This window comes from Pleurodeles waltl, chromosome 1_1, assembly GCF_031143425.1.
Source record: "Pleurodeles waltl isolate 20211129_DDA chromosome 1_1, aPleWal1.hap1.20221129, whole genome shotgun sequence".
NCBI lineage: Eukaryota > Metazoa > Chordata > Amphibia > Caudata > Salamandridae > Pleurodeles > Pleurodeles waltl.
The window spans coordinates 186,929,400-186,949,876 of NC_090436.1; the positions used below are offsets into that span (position 1 = coordinate 186,929,400).

General features: G+C 40.2%; 1 protein-coding gene across 5 annotated transcripts in view; it reads right to left on the bottom strand.

Annotated features, from left to right (window-relative positions):
* The window catches only part of PDZD2 (PDZ domain containing 2), an 877,375-nt gene that overhangs the window by 428,558 nt on the left and 428,340 nt on the right, over nt 1–20,477 (bottom strand). For all 5 annotated transcript variants that reach the window (XM_069220426.1, XM_069220418.1, XM_069220410.1 and 2 more), the window contains exon 4: nt 13,216–13,348. In XM_069220426.1, the coding sequence (XP_069076527.1) occupies nt 13,216–13,348 (133 nt within the window). The remainder of the gene's footprint in view (nt 1–13,215; nt 13,349–20,477) is intronic.

Genomic DNA, 20,477 nt, shown 5'->3' on the forward strand with positions numbered 1-20,477 from the left:
ACAGTAGTTGGTCATTGCTCTGAAACAGAAAAAGGAGGAAGAAAAAGGCAGAACTGACCACTAGCGTGCAAGAATTTTTAAAGGACACTGCAACCAACAAATGAAATTGCCATTAAAAGTATACCAAAAGTCTCCACGAGGTCGAACACTTATGCTCGCCCTAACCAGGCAATTTGGGGAGGCCAACCCCTATCCTTTTAACTGAGCAGATGAGGAGGTTCATTTGTAGGCCATCTATGTAGAAATGCTGATTAAGTTGAATTTGTGACTATGTTATGGACTTCCTGAGAGCTCTAGTGCAGCTCTTTTAATGTTAATGGTTGGATGCTGCAACATAGTGGATGACTCTCCATGGGAGCAAGAGTGAAAGCAGGCATATGACAAAGCAGGGTGTTGCCTCTATCCAGATCTGAGATGACAAAGCTTTATACAGTTAATCTTAAATCAGGAAAGGTTTAGTGCTCTTTGGGATGGAGAGCTGGTTACCATGCTGTCTAGGATGTCTTAGTAATGGATTAGGACTAAATCAAGTTATTTGTTGTTGGTTGGATTTGCAGCCTTCCAGGTTCATAATGGAGACCAGGGCTTGAATTTCTAGTGTGTTGCCTTTGGAGAGTAGGATGTATGTGTATGCATGTGTTTGTATATGGTATTTCTATAGCTCAAACCTAGCTAAAAGGAAGTGGAGCACTGTACAGGGTCAAAGACAAGCATAAAGTTGGGGATGTTGTTCTTGATCCTCGGAGCACTGAAGTAAGATGCCTGCTGCTTTGTGATTCTTTGTAACACTTTACTGTCTGCACTGTTGGACAGGTTATATTTTTGGTAGGTACTGGTAATCCAGTTTGGGATGTGAATGAGGCAGATTTTGGGTTACTCAATGCCATCGACAGTGAAGATTTTCAGATAGAGTTGCAAGCTGTGAGTGTAATGGTGGATCTTGATTTCTGCTGACCGTGAGAAGAGTCTCAAGGGATCCCATATAGAAACTGAAGACGACAGGAAATTAGATGAATCCTTGATGCACTTCAGAGGAAAACGAGGAGCCCCAGGGACTTTGAAACTAATAAAGGACCCTGTTGGAAACGATCTACATATTTTAATGGCTGGGAGTTGACCTCTAAAGAGGTTGAGACATTCTCAAAATATAAAATTCAATACAATATTTAAAAACTGCACAAACTGGACTGTTCCATTGAATGATGCATGTAAACATACTTAATAAATTAGCAAGTCAATAAAACATGAATAAAAGCAATATATCCATAAATAAATATACAAATAAATCTGTGCAACCAAAGAAAGTTATATTGCAGGAAGAATAATAGTTCACTCCTGTCGATTGCAAAATATGAATGCATGTATTTTTCAAATACATTGTTTTTTCTTTCTCTGCGAAAATGCATTCTATCAAAACACACTTAACATTTTCAATGTCCATATATCAAAACAAAGCTTTTGTGTATTCCTCCAGTTCATAACATTTCAAAGTTTACCCACCATCAATCCATTCATAAACCAATTTTTTTTTCCACATTTCCAGTTCAATTTACCAAGCAATTTCTTCGAAATTTCCACATTCTTATATTTTGACAAGGATCCAACTGTCACAATGTTACATTTAGGAAATATCGAATTCCAAAATATATTAACTAGCTGATATTTCATGAACATGTGTAAACATCATGCACCATTAATTCCACAACCCCAACAAACAACCTCCATTGAGTGTAATTTAAACAGATAATTTAGATATTTTGTTCAGAGACCATTACTGTCACAAAGTATTTTATACACCATTCTTAATAAAAACCCTCTTGGTCTACTTCCACAACAAGATTCACACCATCTACAACAACTTCAACCCCCAACCCAAGGCTCCCAACCTCTGCAATCTCGACCAAACAACACAGCCGAATGATCACCAATTGGTCCCCGCTCAGACCACCATGGTCATCACGTCATCCATTCACTCCGGGGCACCCACAACCTTTGCCACCACTGTCTTTTTAACCTCCGAACTAACCTTATCAGCAAAGAACTCCCCAGCAGCCTCCACTACCACAGCAGCCTTCCCAGACAGTTAGAAACACGTACAGGTCAGATGCCTAACAGAGATACCCTCTGTTGACCCCAACAAACTAAAAAATTATCAACGGATCTCACTGCTTTCTTACCCAGCCAAAGAACTTGAGAAGGCCATTAATAACAAGCTTACCGAATACCTGGAACAAAATCAGGTACTTGACGCCTCCCAATCAGGATTCCGTGCCAACCACAGCAATGAGACCACCCTGATCGCTGCCACAGATGACATCAGAACGCTCCTCGACCACGGGGAGACGATGGCCCTGATCCTCCTCGATCTCTGTGCTGCTTTCGACACTGTTTCCCACCACACACTCATCAACAGACTCTACAACATCGGCATTCAGCAAAACGCCCTCGAGTGGATCGCCACCTTCCTCGCAGGACACACAAAGAGCATCTGGCTGCCTCCCTTCACCTCCGAACCCAAGAACATCTTATGTGACTTACCCCAAGGATCAATCCTCAGCCCCGCCTTGTTTAACACCTACATGACCCCACTCGCAGATATCGTCAGATCTCACAGCCGCAACATAATTTCCTATGCAGACAACACTCAACTCATCCTCTCGCTCCCCGCCACAACTAGAATCAACTTCTGCAAAGCCATGACCAGCGTAGCTAACTGGATGAGACACAACTGCCTTAAACTCCACCTCAATAAGGCAGAAGTACTTATCATCGGGAAGAATACCTCCATATGGGACCACAGCTGGTGGCCAGCAGAACTTGGATAAACACCCACAACCACACACCATGGTTTCTTACTCAGAAGGGTGATGCTGAGAAGTTGTGGGTGTGTCCTGTTGTTTTTTTAACCTAGGCCAGACTTGGTGATCTGTTCAATATAATAAGATATGTATTGTCATCCATATGGATCCCAATATCTTCCACACAATCACTTCTTTTTATATATTATTGATGGAAGAATCTGCAGAAGAAAGTTTATTCAATTCTATAGTACCATCTATCAATTTCACTACAAAATACCACATTGTGTGCACATCTGAATGATTTTGTTTGACCCGGATTCTATAATTCATTCATACTCAACCCATACTGAACGAATGAATGTTTTGATAAAGCACACTCCAACCCAGGGACAGGGTGTTCTAGGACTTTGAAGAATAAGGAAAAATTAGACCATGGAGAACAAGTGAGTTTTAAGAGCTTTCTGAAAACAAGTAAAATCCTCCAAATGACACAGGGGAAAATGGAGAGTATTCATAGCTCTGGCAGCAGCCACTGCCAAGGTATGGCCTCCGAATCTGAAGAGGTGAAATCTGGTGACTTGTAGAACAAAGTTTGAGTACGCTTATATAAAGAGAAACACTGGACCATATATGATGGTAAATAGCCAAACCTGTCTTTATGGCCAAGGTAAAGGACATTATAAAAAAAACATCACTTGCAAATCATGAGACAATGTAAGGACATCAGATGGGGACATGTCGGGCATGCCTGAGTAGGATCATGAGGTAGCCTGGTAAACCTGGGTATAAGAGGTTACAGTAACCAAGTTGAGACATACCTAGAAACTAGACTACTGATTAAAGGCTGTGAGAGAAGACTGGGGAGAACTCTCTATAGAATCTAAAGTATGAACAAACAAACCAAAGCAAAGCCAATAATGTTTATTTCGGGCACAGCTCATAAAACACATCATACAATCATAATTTTTAAGAAAGTGTACAAAACACTTTACACCCACAAATCATTCATCACAATAAAATACAGTATTTAAAAGATATATTATAAAAGACTAAAAACAGACACATGCAAATTACTACAGTCATGTCAATCAACAGTTCATTGTGTAGTAACTGATAAAAATACTAGAGTGAGGTTCCCACTGTTTTCCTTATGCACCAGACAGCTTGTAGATACCTACCAAGGCCTAATGCAGTTGAAAAACAACAATCTGTCTTTAAAATGTGATAGGCTTCTCTAAAGTGTTTCATGCCCAAGGAAATACACACGGGTATGAGCGAAAAACCCCTGGGTTTGGCGTAGGCTGGGCAGAAGAATGGCAGGTGTTCTACATCTTCTATGCTGGAGGTACAAAAGGAGTAGTTTTGTGGCTTATAGTGGCTAGGGTCCCAATTAGAAGTAAAATTATTCAGTAGCAGTGTGCCTACTCTAAGGATTAGAAGCAGGGTTCATGCCAGAGGTGGTAAATACACATCCATATGCAGCTCAAGATTTGGGGAAGGCTTAAAGGACAGAAACTCTTCAACCAACCCTCCTGCCTTGGCATTTCAATGGTAAAAGTGGACCATATTAGCCCAGTATTTCTCTTTGACAACTACCTTAGTGTTACTATTTATTAGGTAAGGTCTTCAGCAGTACAGGCTCAGTTGTAGTTTGATGTATGGAAGCCAGGGAATGGAACTACTATTCCCTAGGCTAACTACCTCCTCCAATGCTGATCTGTACGAGGTCAGTTCTGGGGTAGACCACAGTCTTATCCAAAAAAGTGGCAGCTTCAGTTGGGCCAAATCTCCTATCCCTATAAGGCCAATGTTGAAGAATAGCAGGAAAGTAAGGTTACTTCTTGGCAATTTAAACAAGGATTTTAGAAAACTGTTCTTCCTAAAAGTCAGCCCACTCAAGTTCCCCATTATCCATATTTCTGCGCCATGAAGAGATGCACATTTCACCTTAGCCCTATAGACCTCAATGGCTGGTGATACTCTTTTCGGGGTGGTGGAATTGTAGCGCTTAGTGACTTCAGATTTGCTATGAAAGAGGGATAGTTCTGATTTCATAATTTGAACCTTTCATGTAATGGATTTAGCTATTCTAACTCCCAAGTAGTCAAAGTGATCTATCTGTTGTATTTTAGTCCCTCTCATATAAAACTCTCCTTTGAAAGATCTGTGTGCTTTCAGGGCCATTATCTGTGTTTTGGAACAATTTACTTTCAATTCACAGAAGTTACAATAATTGGCAAATCTACTTAGAAGATTCTGCAACCCAAATGGAGTGTGAGTCAGTAACACAGTATCATCTGCAAATAATGTGGGAACTGACAAACCCCTCTTGCCCTCCCCGCCCCCAGCTTTGGACAGTCGTGAACACAAGATGATAGAAAATTAACCACGTCATTTATGTAGAGGGAAAACACAGTGGGGTGAGCACACATCCCTGTCGCACATCGTGAGCAATATATAAACGGTCTGTAAGATCCCCAAAGCCCCCACCAAAATTGGGCAAAATTTCCTTCATTAAGCCTAATAAGGATATATAATAAGGTGGGATCCACACCCATCCTTGCCAAAGTTTGTTCTCCTGAGTACCAGGAAGGGGAGGGCTGATGACTTACTCCTCCCTTCCATATCATTTCTTTCGTGCAAATGGAATGTAAAGCCTTAAAAAGATCATTAGGTAGCTTGGGATCTTGTTAGATGGAAAGGTTTCAAATGCCCCAGAATGCTATTAAATACTGCGTGTACTTGCGTTAGTATATTTGAGTTAAGTCTTCACTTGGAACATTTAACAGCTTGTCTGTTATTTGAGAGAGTTCAGGTTACTGCAGATTGAAAGGCTGATTTTGTGATAGTTAACAGGTCATCTTTCATTGTCAGCATAAGAGCAATAACATTCACTGTCTGCTTGGGTCACAATTTAAAAAACTAGGGCAAGGTGCGAGAGATCTATATCTAAGATGAAATAATCAATTTGACTCTGGCTGCCCCTTCTAGTAAAAGCGGGAGCAAGTTTGTAATCTGATCTAAGTCTACCATTACAGGCACTCAGGCCAAAAGTCATAGTAAACGATATTAGCTGTAATACAGCAGTCAACCAGTTTCTAAATGGTTTTGCCTCCATTCTCTGAATGCCCCTTACCTCGTCCTCCCTTCTGTGATAGTTGTTAGCCCTTCCAGTGGCTCAAAAGTGGTATTAAAGTCACCTGCCTGTACAACTGGCAATTTATCTGGGCATTCTTTGAGGTGGCGGTCCGGCAGTCTCAGGGCCTAACTACGACTTTGGTGGGCAACAGGACTGCCATACTGTCAGTGGCGGTCGGACCGCCACAATTCTGGTAGTCCAACCACCGGATTACGCACAGTTGGACCTCCACCAGGATCATTGGCAGCGGTCAAAGTTGTGGTCAACCACAGTGGCGCCAAGTTCGGCACCTCTGTGCTGATAACGACTTTGCTTTCCGCCAGCCTTTTCATGGTGGAGTATGGGGGCCCCTGCATTGCCCACGACCATGTAATGGGCAGTGCCATGCCTCCCCCTGCCAGCACCCTCGGAATACGCACTGTCTGCTTTTGCAGACAGTGCGTATTCCGAGGGTGCTTTGTGCAACACCATTGGCCTCATCTCCCTAAAGGAGCTGAGGCCAATGCTGCCACACTGTTTCCACTGGACAGCTAGTCAGCCTGGGGGAAAACATTGTAATATGACAGAGGTGAGGCTGCTGGCTTGACAGTGGCCTCACCACCATAATGGAATTTTAGAGGTTCAACTACCCAACTCATAATAAGGCCCTTAGTGTGGTTGAGTCATTATTCCTATGTGTAGAGTGGTTATAGATGCTATAACACTTTTACCTTGTGCCCATTTTTCCCACTAATACTCAGGCCTAAGCTGTCTTTACTGTTGAGGCCTAGTCTCTTTATAATAATGTTGGCCATATTTTTGAACCAACCCAGTAACCAGCCATAGATGGTACTGTCTCTATGCTATTATTAGTCAGACCTTTGCCTAAATGATTTTTCCAAAGCCCATGTTTCTTGTAGTATGGCCACATCAGTAGATTGATAACCAAGTATGCCAGGTGTTACAGGAAGCTGCTGGTACTGGGCAGGCTCATCTAGATGGCTTTTAGTGTGCATAAATATGGATAAAGGATATGTACCACTAAAAGGTGCTGGTGCGTGAACATTTACAAGTCGCTGTGAAGGGGTGCTCAGAAATGGGACAGGCAAATGGTAAAGTACCATTTAGTCAGTCGACTTCATTAGAGGGGGGCATCTCTATTCTCCCTGGTGTAGTTATTTTTTCTTGGGCAAACACGTTTACTCTGCCCCGCATATTTGAAGGCTTGAGGTTGCAAAGTGTGCCGGGAAGGGAAACAAGAGATTCTATTAGATTGGCAGCCCACAGAACTCTTTAAATTGAATCTAAGAGTCCAAGGGTGGGTAAGATCGAGCATCCAGCGCTAATAGGCCGTTGACTAATGATATTTCCCTCAGTGACAGCTTAATTTTGTCCCAAAGATCATTAAGAGTGAATAAGCGTTGGGCAAAAACAATGTCCGTATGCGCAATTGAAAGACACTGTCTTTGTGATCTGATCCAATGGTTCATCTTATTCACCAGGGACTCTGTAGACTCCTTTTGATCTAGTTTGAGACTCGGAACATTGGTCAAAAAGACATGATTTTGGCTATTGTGCAGACAGAAAGGTGGAACCTTCTGATTTGTGGTCGAGGGTGGATTGTCGCAGTTTCTTACATGATGTATGTTATGAATTTCTTGGGGAATATTTGCAGCAGCTTGTTTGAAGGACAGCTTTCAGATGCCTAACGGGGGAACAGAAAGCCTTTGGTTAATCTAACCAAACCAAAGTAAGTTTGTTAAAATGATAAGAGTTGGTAAAAACAATTCTAAAGATACTGATTGACTTGTGGAAATGGGGAAAGTTCTTTAAGCAATCAAGACTAATCCCAGACAGAAGTTTTACAATATAGCAGTATCTCAGTTTTCAGAGTTTAAACAATGGGAATTTTCATACATCGAAATAGCAATTAAGGGCATTAAATCCTGGAAATGAATTAGCGAAGATTTAGAATCACAAATTAGCATTAATTTAAATGTTAGAAAAGTAACTACCACATAAAATGTTAATATGTGTTGGAATAAGGACAGATCTATGTTGAACCCCGCAGGATATAACTTTAAAGGACAAGTGAAAAGGGGTCAAAGAAACTGTCTTCCATATGTCTACAACAAGGTAAGAAAATCGGTTTGAGGCCATGTCACAGATGCCCAATAAGACAAGACTTTTCAGTAAGCCGGGGTAAGAAACAGTATTAAATGTGGCAGAGAAACCAAATAAGATATGGGTCACCTCTCTGCCATTGTCTCAATGGTATTGTACCAATATCTCAAATCAGCAAAGGAGTACATATGTGCTCAATGGTCCAAACATCTAACTTCATACAAGGGAACACAACTACGTAACTGTGATACCGCATAAAAGGGCCATCTGGCTGACATCCAAATTAAATCCCTTTTCAGCAGGGATTTATTGGTGCAATTGTTCTCTGCACTTTCATAACCATATTAGCTGATGGCCAATATACTGTGTGCTTAATTCTGCTGCTTAAAGCGCCTGTTTGCTCTGTAAACTGTGATGCCTAAAGTTATACTTTGTATGGGTACATGCTAAATGGAAAATAAAAAGTTAAAAAAAATATTCTGCTGCTATTGAAGGTTTTAAAGCAGGCTTATGGTAGCATAAATATATATAATATTAAGGTGGAATACGGCTCAATGATTTGTAAGATGCCATATTTAAAAACACGTGTTTGAGAAGATTAAAATATTAGCATCAGTTGAACCAAATTCTTTCTCAATGATAGCACATACACTTAAAGTTCAAGAAACGTTCCTCTCAACCAGGTCTTTGGAAAATGGTGTATTCCTTTTTCCTGGAGGAAGGTGTCTTCAGAGTGTCATCTGTAAAGGAGATGTCAACACAAGGAGGCTTACATAACTACGGAGAGGGATCAGAAGAACGGATTAAAAAAAAATAGTTTTCCCAAGATTCTAGATTAAATTTGCAGAATGTGTCTGCTGCTGTCGACTTCATACTATCCCAGTCATATACATTTGAGACAGATTTGCTTAATGAGGTGAAGATCCTTGGAAGCAAAGCCTAATATGTCAATTAGGCCATGTGTAACCAGGTCTGGATTAAATCTTGAATATGTAAAAAAAAAAAATTTTAAAAATGTAAAAAATATTTCTGCCTGTTTCTCTTCAAAACAATTCATATCACAATGTTCTCAAAACTTTTACTTTGAGTAATCGGACTTTAGTGAAAATGGCATTATTATTCAAGGGAGTAAAGGCTGCATTATAACAGCTGCATAAAATTCAGTCGCTGTATAAAAGTTGGTCTCTAATTTTCTTATTACAGTTGAGTTGTAACATCAATATTACCTGCAGTAAAAAAATGATATAGCTACTCAATTGTAATAACGTATTACCGCTGACTTGAGATGGCATTTTACTTGCTGCTACAGCCAGCACCCATGATCAAAAGGACAGGTCGCAGAACATAATTACAAATGCATTTTAATGAAATGCTAAACAGAAACACAGCATTTATGCAAAGTTTATTTTTGCACACTACAGGTCACTATCAGAATCAGAAATTATAGCATCTCTCTTTATATTTCTTCACGTTCTGAGCTATGGAATTTTTCGTAAAACGACTTACATTAAACTGATCCTAGTATCTTTTTTGCACATTACTAAATTAATTTTGACGTGTTTTCACACCGCAGATTCTTGTTTTATTCTTCATCTACTACCAGACTCGCTCTTTTATACGAAAGAGCAAGATACCAAGGATTTGTGGAAATTTTGATGGTGTGATTGTGTACAAACAATACAATACCCTTTGCCATAATTTAAAATTATACTGCAAGTCATTTTGGAGTTCCGTGACTGAATAAAGAAACTGAGACAAAGTCACAGACTTCCTCTGTGACTTGCAATATCCGTATAACGGACAGCAGAGCATCCGTTATCCCACATATAAATGGGAGGCACCCCTAAGGAATAGCCCAGCAGACAGTTAACAACAACTACAAGTACAATTTCTCTTTATGAATAAAAACACAAACCATTGTAAAGGGAATATGAGCTCTTGTGTTCACACATGTAATCTTTTGCAATAACTTTCCAAATTAACTGTATTTTGAAGTTGAGAACCATTCATTAGAAGCTCCCACACTAATGAATAATATGGAGTCCTTTGTTTGATCATTCCTGGGTGGTATAACTTCTAAAAGAAAATGATCTACTTGTAGTATAATCCTTTAATCTTCCTTAAACATTTAATACCAGTTCTATTATGTTTCAGACGTATTAACCCCTAATTATAGAGGAAATGAATTATACCAAGATTAATTACATTTTCTGAACATGTATTCTTCCTAGAACCATATGGCAATATTTTGTTACATAGCTGAATAACCTTACTTAGTTTCTTCCTACCGACAGCTTTTGGTTTACCACCAAGATATGGGAAGTATTTTTGTTGCCTAGGCATTTCCTTACATTTAGACTGTTAATGCTTTGTTATATTTGTTCATAAAGACCACAGACTAATTTCTCTATTTATAAGTGGTTTGTTCCTCATACCAAACTTAGACTTAGTCCAGATATTGTTTGCAAACATTCTTTTTTACAATTATGTTTAGAAGGTACAATACAGAGTATGTATTTTAAAGAAAGTCAAGCTTTAAGCGTTTTTCTCCAAACAATACATTATTGCTAAATGTAATATATTCTTGGCACTGTTTTGGTCATTCCAGTCAGTCTTTGGATTCACCCTGATCATAGCTATGAAAAGGAGTAACATTAATTTTACGTACATTTGATTTTCCACCAAAATCGGCTGTCATGCCTTTTGCATTTTCTATAGGCTGTGAAAAACTCCTGTCCGCAGGCGAATAGTTCAGCAACATTGGTGCCTAGGCAGTCACTCCCAAAACCACATGTGCAATGGATAATTCTAACAGACACAGGGCCAGATTATGACCTTGGCGGAGGGGATTACTCCGTCCCAAAGGTGACGGACATCCCGTCCGCCATATTACAAGTTCCATTGGCTATAATGGAACTTGTAATACAGCGGGTGGGATACCGGTCACATTTGGGACAGACTAATCCTCTCTGCCAGGGTCATAATCATGTCCGTAATAATGCACCCTTGTTTTCTTTTTTAAACAGCATTATACTGTACATAAGTAAAATGGTACTAATCAGCTAAAATGTGAAGCACTGCACTCCTTGTTGCTAGTGTCACAAGCACCATTTTATAGGTGTCTATAGTGCCCCCCCCGAATAATTTATATTAAGGGTTCAAAGGTCAGGCAAGGATTTTCATCTTGTTTATATTGATTTGACCAGCCTAAACACTCCAGGGTTAGATACGTTTACAAGTCTCTGCTTTGAGAAAGACCTGGTTCTAAAATAGAGTATAGTAGAAGACGTTGGAGGCAAACATAAATCTATAACTGTACACCTTGTCTCACTTATCTTTTTGTACTGATTTTAGCATTTATGCCCCCATACCGATACAAACATGTATGGTCTAAGCAGGTGATAACTTTTGTATAATATATTCAAACAAGTGCGAAAAAAATGAAAAAGAAAAAAATCTATTACACCCACTCTGTGTATAGTAAGCATAAAATAGGTCTGCATTTGCAAAATTAGTCTGGATAGGAAATACATTATACTATTCTGAAGCACACCATTAAGATAGGTAGAGCTATTGCAAGACAATATGCTTTAAGTAATATCTCATATTAAACTTTACTAACATTTATAAGCACACTAGATGTCCTCAAATTGCTGCAATTGGTCATTACGTTTGTACATTACGTTCATATGATGCTATGTCTGCCAAAATGCTTACTATACACAGAGTGGGTGCAATAGATTTTCTTTTTTTCATACTTGTTTAAAATATCTTATACAATATTGTTTTGTACAATATTGTAATTTTTAATTCCCCTACCCCCTTAATATGCAGAAAATATGCATGTGATTTACAATGGGTAAAATATGTTTAAATATTCGTATTTCACAGACCACCGAGTACATGAGATGAGGCATCTTGCTGTAATACGCTCATCCTCTTTACTCAATGGAGTTGCTAATATTACCTGTGCTGAGCCCCACTAATAATCTGGTGCACAAGTTTAAATGATTAATGGTCAACTATCAGCATGGATATTGCTATTTTTGATTACCTAGAGCATCCATTTCTATTATTTATCATTATTAACTTTTAAGGCGAACAGTAATTTATTTGCCTCTAGTGTACATTATTCAACTCCAAGTAGCTCTTATGAAAATCTTCCAGCTAATTTGCTTGCTAGTGCTTTTGTGATAATGAAGATATTTTTTTTTTTCAATATACCACTGCATAGATTTTTCAGATATTAGTGGGGGAACTAAAAAGAGTGTATAGATAGACAGATAGATAGATAGATAGATAGATAGATAGATAGATAGATAGATAGATAGATAGATAGATAGATAGATGATGTCATCAGGGAATGTTATCAATGATGTCACAGAACATGTCATGAGTGATGTAATATGTGAGGTCATAAGCAGAATTTGGCGAGGTCGCAAGTTATAGATAATTCAGCTAACTATAACTGTGGAATTTTGGTATTTTTTTTGTTTAAAATGTTACCTTTTAACTAATATTTTCAACTAACTATAATGTCAATTTAATCTTTGTTTCTTTCAGTGAATTTTGAGGTTTTTTTGCATGTAAAGTAAGATAATATTCCCATATCTAACTATTACTTTACTTTAACCTGTGTTTTTTCAGTGAATTTTCTTGTTTTTTTTTTAATTGTATTACCAAAACATACAAATTGGGAATACTCAGGGATTATTCACATTAGTTAGTACAAATGGCAAGGACTGTGCACACTTTGACCAGGAGAGAGTTGGATGTTTCGGGGCAGATACACAAAGGCCTGGAAGAGTAAGTTAAAGAGTACTCTTATAGTACTACTACCCATACTCATAAATACTTTTGAGAATCGTCCCACCATTTACTGGACATCTGAAGCAAGAAATACTGTAATATAAGAGCATTCAATATTTATTCATAGACACTCAAAATACTCTTCCTGTGGCCGCTCTTAACACCCACTTGATGTGCTCTATTTTGCCGGTGGTCATTCTAATTTGCATGGGGTATGCGCACTATGCAATATACAATTTTCTGAATGCATAGCAGTTAAGTGAATTCAGCTCTCTGCTTCAAATGACTTGATACCTGTTTTAGTATATGTGCATGAAAGACCTTAGATCTATAAATGAAGCACTACAGTATGTACTTACGCACCCTGCTTGCAACAACCAGTTGTACTAATCCAGCTGCTGACCGAAGAATTGCCACAGCTTCTTGATGGGAGAGCCCAACCAATGACTGCCCATTGATCATCAGCAACTCATCACCTGACGTCAGGCGACCATCTCTAAAGAAGAGAAAGAGAAAATAGTGGTTACAAAGTTTTAAATGACTTGTTCGACAGAAAGGTAACTTTGAAATGTGAATATCACCATTTAACACAATGTTTAAACTGAATTCACTGCGAGTCTAACGTGTCTCTGTTTCACAGTGATAGCATAAGAAGTTATTGTCTATGTATTTACAAGCTGGAAAGGAAACTATTGCCACAATATTATAGTCACACTTATGAAAGTTATAGTAAACTGCTGCAAAAATTACATTGTCTTTACACAATTATGCTAAAGGTATTCGAGAAAAAATAATGTTGACTCTGTTTGTTCTCTGTTTGTTGTCCTGTAACCCTAAAGTCTGCGCAAAAAGGTCACCAAATACCAGCAGTGCTATGTCTTTAGCAATGAAACAACTGTAGCAAAGATAAATGTAACTAGGGATGACCAATAATTTTAACATCATTTGGTAATACCGACGATAACGTTGGAAAGTAGGAAAAGTTGCCAAGGTTTTAAATTTGCTACTCGTTTCCGGAAATCGAGACTTTTTGCGGCAAATTATGCTGCACAGCATTTGTATCCAAAAGACCGTAGAATACAAAAAACAGTGATCTTTTCCTCTGCAATGCCACAAGGAACAAGGAAAAGTAAACATGCGGAAGAAAAAAAAACAAGCTGCAAACATTTGCCATTTGGTACATAAGAACTATGCAAAAGATAAACCTGTAGGGAAATACTCTAGGTTCATTTTGCAGCTGGATTCATTATCTCCCTCATTACAAATCAATTGATGATTCTGTGCCCGGAAACACCAGGCCTGCGAAACTTGTGGCAGAACAGGAACCTGAAAGGAACAGCTTTGCTCAGCCCTTGGGGAGGGAGTATGTGCAAGGCAGCCATGCCTTCAACCACTGCACCCCCATTTGTACCCCACACTCCTCCCACTGTCAGCTGAATATACCAGGAGTAGCTCCTCCACTATGGCAGAGGAGCATCGTCCTCCGCCAGCAACAGGACCTGCAAACCTTTAAAAATAAAACCATAATAAATTATGTTTATTATCGTTTTATTTTTAAGGGGGTGGGCCATGGCGGTGACGAGCACTGAGGGTAGTGCACAGAGCACTCTCTTCAGTGCGCATGTATGTTTGGCTGGCCATCTCAAGCCAGCCAAACACACAGGCGCACAAGGGAGCACCCAGCCAATCAGAACACTGCTCTGAGCAGCATCATGATTGGCCGCAGGGCAGGCTGGAAGCCTGTGTCTGCACAGCGGCAGAGAGCAGGGGTGCAGAGAAGGTAAGGTTTTTTTTTAAATATATATATTTTATTTTTTTTGCTCCTGCCACGCCACTTTGCCCAGTCCCAGCCGCACCTGGTGTATATACTTTCCGCCTGCAAAAATGTATGCAGCTTTTTTTTCAAAATGGTGAAAAACTGCACAGTAAACGCTCAGTAAACCCAGGTGCGAGTAATTACTCCCCATTTCGGATGAAAAAAAACTCATGATGGCCAGACTTTTCAGTTGAGATACCTGCTGGTAAAATTAATTCCACACCACCCCAGGTATTGCAAAGTATGGCAAACTTGAAATGAGGGCTTAGGTAGTGAATATCAATCAAGCATGGGTATCAATTCACCAAAATGCCAATGGTAGTGGAAGGTGAAATCACATGTACTTTGACCTTCACTTTCATTCACATACTCACACATACACACAAATTCACACTTACACACACACTCGCACATAAATACACACTCACCCGCAAGCAAGCGCACAACATACATTTAAAAGCATTTTTGCATACCTCAGCTGCCATGGAAGGGCATATTCACATTTTATTGCACTAATAGTGAATAATATTTTATTTTTCACTATTAGTGTAATAAACAATTTACAGAAAAGAGAGAGCGGAGACATAACTGACATCCATAAGGACGAGCTGCCACTGTGTTCCTAGCACTGAATTTGACAACTCTGAAGCCAGGGGTCACAAAGACAGTGCCAGGGTTCACAAAGTGGCGACCCCTTAATGACATCCATGCATTCAAGTGTCAGGATGGTGGTAGAAGAAGGGTGATGTGTGGCATATCGACATGTTCAGCCTACCCACTTGTACATAAAGGGACTATGTTAAGGCAAGCTGGATGTCATACCGGGGAAGTGCACCCCTTTTTGGAACCACCATTTGTGAGTGACTCGCAGCCTGCTTAGACACCGGGAAACATCATTTACCACACATTTGCATTAGTTACACAATATAAAATATGTTTTTAAATATACATTTGTACACTGAAAAAACAAAGGATAAAGAAACATTATAGTAGTCAGTAAAAACATACCATTTTAAACAAACAAAAACACTGAAATGCACCAGTTATAATTATCTCAAGTAACTATAACACGTGCCCTAAAGTAACTATAAGTTGCGCCCCTGCCATGCCTAGTGTTGTTACCAATGATGTCATTACAGATGTTGCAGTGATGTTATTGATGATATTATCGAACATGTAATGAGAGATGTAATTTTGGAGGTAATTGGCAGTGCATGGTGAGGACGCCCCGGGCTGAAATTCACTCTAAAATTAGCAGGTGTGTGGCCCCCTCTTCAAGCCAATACTGGCCCCAGGTACCTCATCCCTGGGACCAAAAGTGGCTTAAATGGGGGTGGGGAGGTGACTACAATAGAGAAATGGTATGAAACCGACAGATCTCTGGGATGGATGTAAAGAATGACTCGAAGGACAAAAGATAGAAGGTAGAACCCAACCATGGTCTAGCTGCAGCATCATTTGAACTTCCCAAGATAGGCACGTTGGGAAAGGGAGATGTCTGAGGGGTCCTTGGGATCTCCTTTCCCCCAACCATCAAGAAGGTTACCCTCACAGAGAGTGCATTGACTGTATGCCATCTTTTTGTGGTGCGCAACCAGTGACCTCTTGACAGCATTGTGGCCTATGCTCCCAAATCCAAAATACGTCATGGGCGCAAAGGCAGTTTCTCTCATGTGCATGGTGTAGACCCTCTTAAGATAGCACCAGTGCAGTATCTGCACCAGGCCTATCCATAATACAGAAGTGGCCACACAAGTGTCGATGGGCCTACTACAGAGCCTTTGGGGTGAACAAATGGGTGCAGACACCAGTTGCGACCATGGAGCATTGAACATAATATGGCTCTTGGCGTACTTCTTGTGATTTAGTGATAATCTGGGGAGAGGTGCTCTGGACTTTTAACTCACCTCTCCCCATTTTTTATTGGGGATAGTTATGCCCATTCCTTCATAACTTAGGTAGAGTGGGGGCTCAAAGTACACCCTATCTCTAAGCACAATGAAAGGGTCACCAAGGTATTTACAACAAAATACCATTAACTTTTTCACAAGTTTATCCATGGTATTCAGTTATAGTGACACTAAGATCAGTGTATTTCTAAAAAATAAATCAAGTCAATGTTACTCACTGGGGTGAGAAAATTGTATACCCCTTTCCTACTGTCATAATAGCACCAAAGACAAAGCATAGTGCTTGAAATGGAGACAAGCTGCACTTTGTCACAGGAGGCGAGCACAAACTGGGTTATACAATATTTATTGACTGCTTTGAAACCCCTGTCAATCGGTGTATCACATTGCTGGTCTTTTAATAAATGTGAAGCCATAAGCCATTGTTCACTCTAAGATATTGTTATTTGTGTCTGTTTTCAGGTTTTGTAACTGTTTATTACCATGATGCAGCCTGGTGTTATTAGCAAGGACTGTCATGCCCTCCTATCAAACGTTTACTGTCTACTGTTGAGAATAACAAATTTTTAAACATGAACAACAATTGAATTTGTCAGAAGCAGAAGAAAGAAAAGGATATCCCTGAATCAGTCAGGTAATTGAAGGTTTCTCTTGGGGGCGATTAGGTATAATAGAGTGCCTCAAATATGCCCCTCGAGGGGAGGGGGGGAGGGGAGAGCTACAGAGTCTACCTGACACCAGGAATTTTGAGGCAGAAGAAAGTGGTGTTGGTGTTGCCCTCTGGCATTGGCCAAACCCCAACCTAAAAAGGGACAAACCAGCTCCATAACTCCTTCCCCCTCCCTCCCAGGCAGACAAGCGATCCACCTCAATTTGCCCCTGGGGCCAGAAACAACATTGTTTGGAAGGACCTTTTTTTTTTGCAATAAAACAATGGGTTGGGTCTTCCCGATCCTAATACCTGCCCCACTCTCATCCCTAAAGGCTCTTGTGTGGATGGGCCAAGAGAACTTGACACAAAATGAGCTAAAGCACTATGTGGAGAGATTAGCAGTAGGGGTGGCTGCGGGATTTGAGGCCATGCTCAAACACCACCCTTGGAAACCTACCAACCTCTGACATTTTTGAAATCTAAAAAATGAGTGGATTCCACAGGAGTGTGCTTTGTGTGGATCCCATGAAATGTTCTTACCTACAATGCCCTGCACACCTCAAATGATGCCTGAAATCACACATTTTCCTTACATTTCTGTGATGGAAACTCCCAGCATCCACAAAAATCCTACCTCCCAGCATTACTGAACTTGTGCCGATAAATATTCTGAGCCACTAGTGCCCGTGACATGAACGAATCAGTCTGAGGTCAACAGGAGCCCTCTCCCAAGGGCTCGCATAGACCTTGAATTGATTTGTTCCTGTTTTGGGCACTAATCCAAGCCACGCATGTGGCACAGTGTTTTTTTTCAGCACAAGTGAAGTAACACTAGGTGGTGGGAATCTTGTGGATTCCTGCAGATTCTGGAAGCCTCCATCACAAAAATGTGAGACAATGTGTGCTTTTTTTAATTATTTTTTTTAGCACGTTTGGCATTTGCAAGGGCTTCTAGGTATAATTACCTAGTGAAAGCCACACAAGTCATGCATCCTTGTACTCCCTTGGTGGGCTAGTTTTAAAAATGAACAGGTTTGCAAGTTTTTCTATGTGCTGGCTGCGCTAGGGCCCAAAATCCATACATACCCACTTTGCAAAAAAAAAAAAAAAGGGTCAGTTTTGAGTGGAAAAATTTAATGTATCCATGTTGTGTTTTGGGCCTTTTCCAGTCATGGGATACTAGGACTACCCATAAAAATGATGCACCATTTTATCCGGAAACTTGGTGGAATTCAGGGGGGGTGAAAGTGTGTGACTCCCTGAAGTTTTCAGAACTTTCTATCTAAGAAATGTGAGGACAATGTATTTTTAGTCAACGTCTGAGGTTTGTAAGGAATTCTGGGTAAAAGAAAACCTGATGAAAGCCACACGTCGCCACACAAATCACCCCACCCTGGATCCGCCCAGGTCTCTAGTTTTAAAAAATGTGCATGTTTGCTAGGTTTTCCTAGGTGCTGACTGAGCTACGACCCAAAATCCACAGCTATCCCCTTAAAGAAAGGGTCAATTTTGGACTGTTTGGGGTTGCGGGCACTAGCCATACCCACACAAGTTAGGTCCCACTTTTACAGGGAGACTTTGGGAAATGCTGGTTGGAAGGAGGTTTGTGGTTCCCTGCAGGAAAATATGTTTTTTTGGGTCAAAGGTTTAGGTTTGTAAAGGGTTCTGGGTAAAGAAAGCCTGGTGAGAGCCACACAAGTCACCCCACCCTGGATTCCCTCGGGTGTCTAGTTTTCAAAAACGTGCATGTTTGCTAGGTTTTCCTAGGTGCCGACTGAGCTGCGACCCAAAATCCACAGCTACCCACTTCGCAAAAATGAAAGGGTAAAAAAACATGATGTATTCATGTTCTGTTTTGGGCCAGCTCCTATTGCGTGCACTAGACCTACCCACGCAAGTGAGGTATAATTTTATTGGGAGATGTGAGGGAATGCTGGGCGGAAGGACGTTTCAAAAATTTGCAAGTCTGCTAGGTTTCCCCAGGTGTGGGTGATCTAGGTCCCAAAATCCACAGCTATCCCCTTCAAGAAAGGGTCAATTTTGAGTGAAAAAATGTGATATATCCATGTTGCGTTTTGGACCGCTTGGGGTTGCGGGCACTAGCCATACCCACACAAGTTAGGTCCCACTTTTACAGGGAGACTTTGGGAAATGCTGGTTGAAAGGAGGTTTGTGGTTCCCTGCAGGAAAATATGTTTTTTTGGGTCAAAGGTTTAGGTTTGTAAAGGGTTCTGGGTAAAGAAAGCCTGGTGAGAGCCACACAAGTCACCCTACCCTGGATTCCCTCGGGTGTCTAGTTTTCAAAAACGTGCATGTTTGCTAGGTTTCCCTAGGTGCCGGCTGAGCTAGGTCTCAAAATCAATAGCTAGCCACTTTGCAAAAAAGGGGTCAATTTTGAGTGGAAAAATGTGTGTTGTATCTATGTTGAGATTTGGGCCATTTCCTGTTGCAGGAACTAGGCCTACCCACACAAGTGAGGCACCATCTTTATCAGAAGACATGCAGGAACAAAGAATAATAGAACATTTGTTATTACCAAGTGGGTTTTGCTGAATTTGTGCCTTCCAAAGTAAGCCAGTGTGTAACATAGAAGACATTCTGAAAAATACCCTTTAAGTTTTATGCTAGAACAGGTACCCACAAATATAGAGATATACAAATAACCAATGATCCTAAACTCTACATCTTGTGCTCATTTCAGAAATACATAATTTTCCTTCACACCAATTTTTCGCTCTACATATTTGACCATATGAACTGGTCTATGCTCGGTACACAGTTGTTGGCTCTGGGTACCTTGGGTTATCTGAGAACCTACAAACCCTATCTATTGCTGCAAAACAGAAAGGTCTAGCAGACATTGCTTTTGGAAATCAGCCAATGTGACAAGAAGTTATATATGAAAGTGTTGTCACAAACGGCTGTTTTCCAACTCATTGTCAATATTTCATTATTTAAACAGTTACTCTTTTGCAAAAACCTTATTCAACACATGACATCCTGCTGAATTCAGGATTTTGTCTACATTTCAGAAAATATCATCCATGGGTTTCACACTGAGTTCCGCCACAAACTGAAAGTAGGTTAAGAGCAGAAAAAAAGAAGAAACAGGAGATATTTCTTAGAAAAAATGCCAAAACTGTGGTTAAAAAAAAATGTTTAGCTCTGTATGTTCCTGAAAGCTGGGAAGATGGTGACTTTAGCACAGCAAACCATTCGTTGATGTAATTTTTAGGGGAAAAAACAA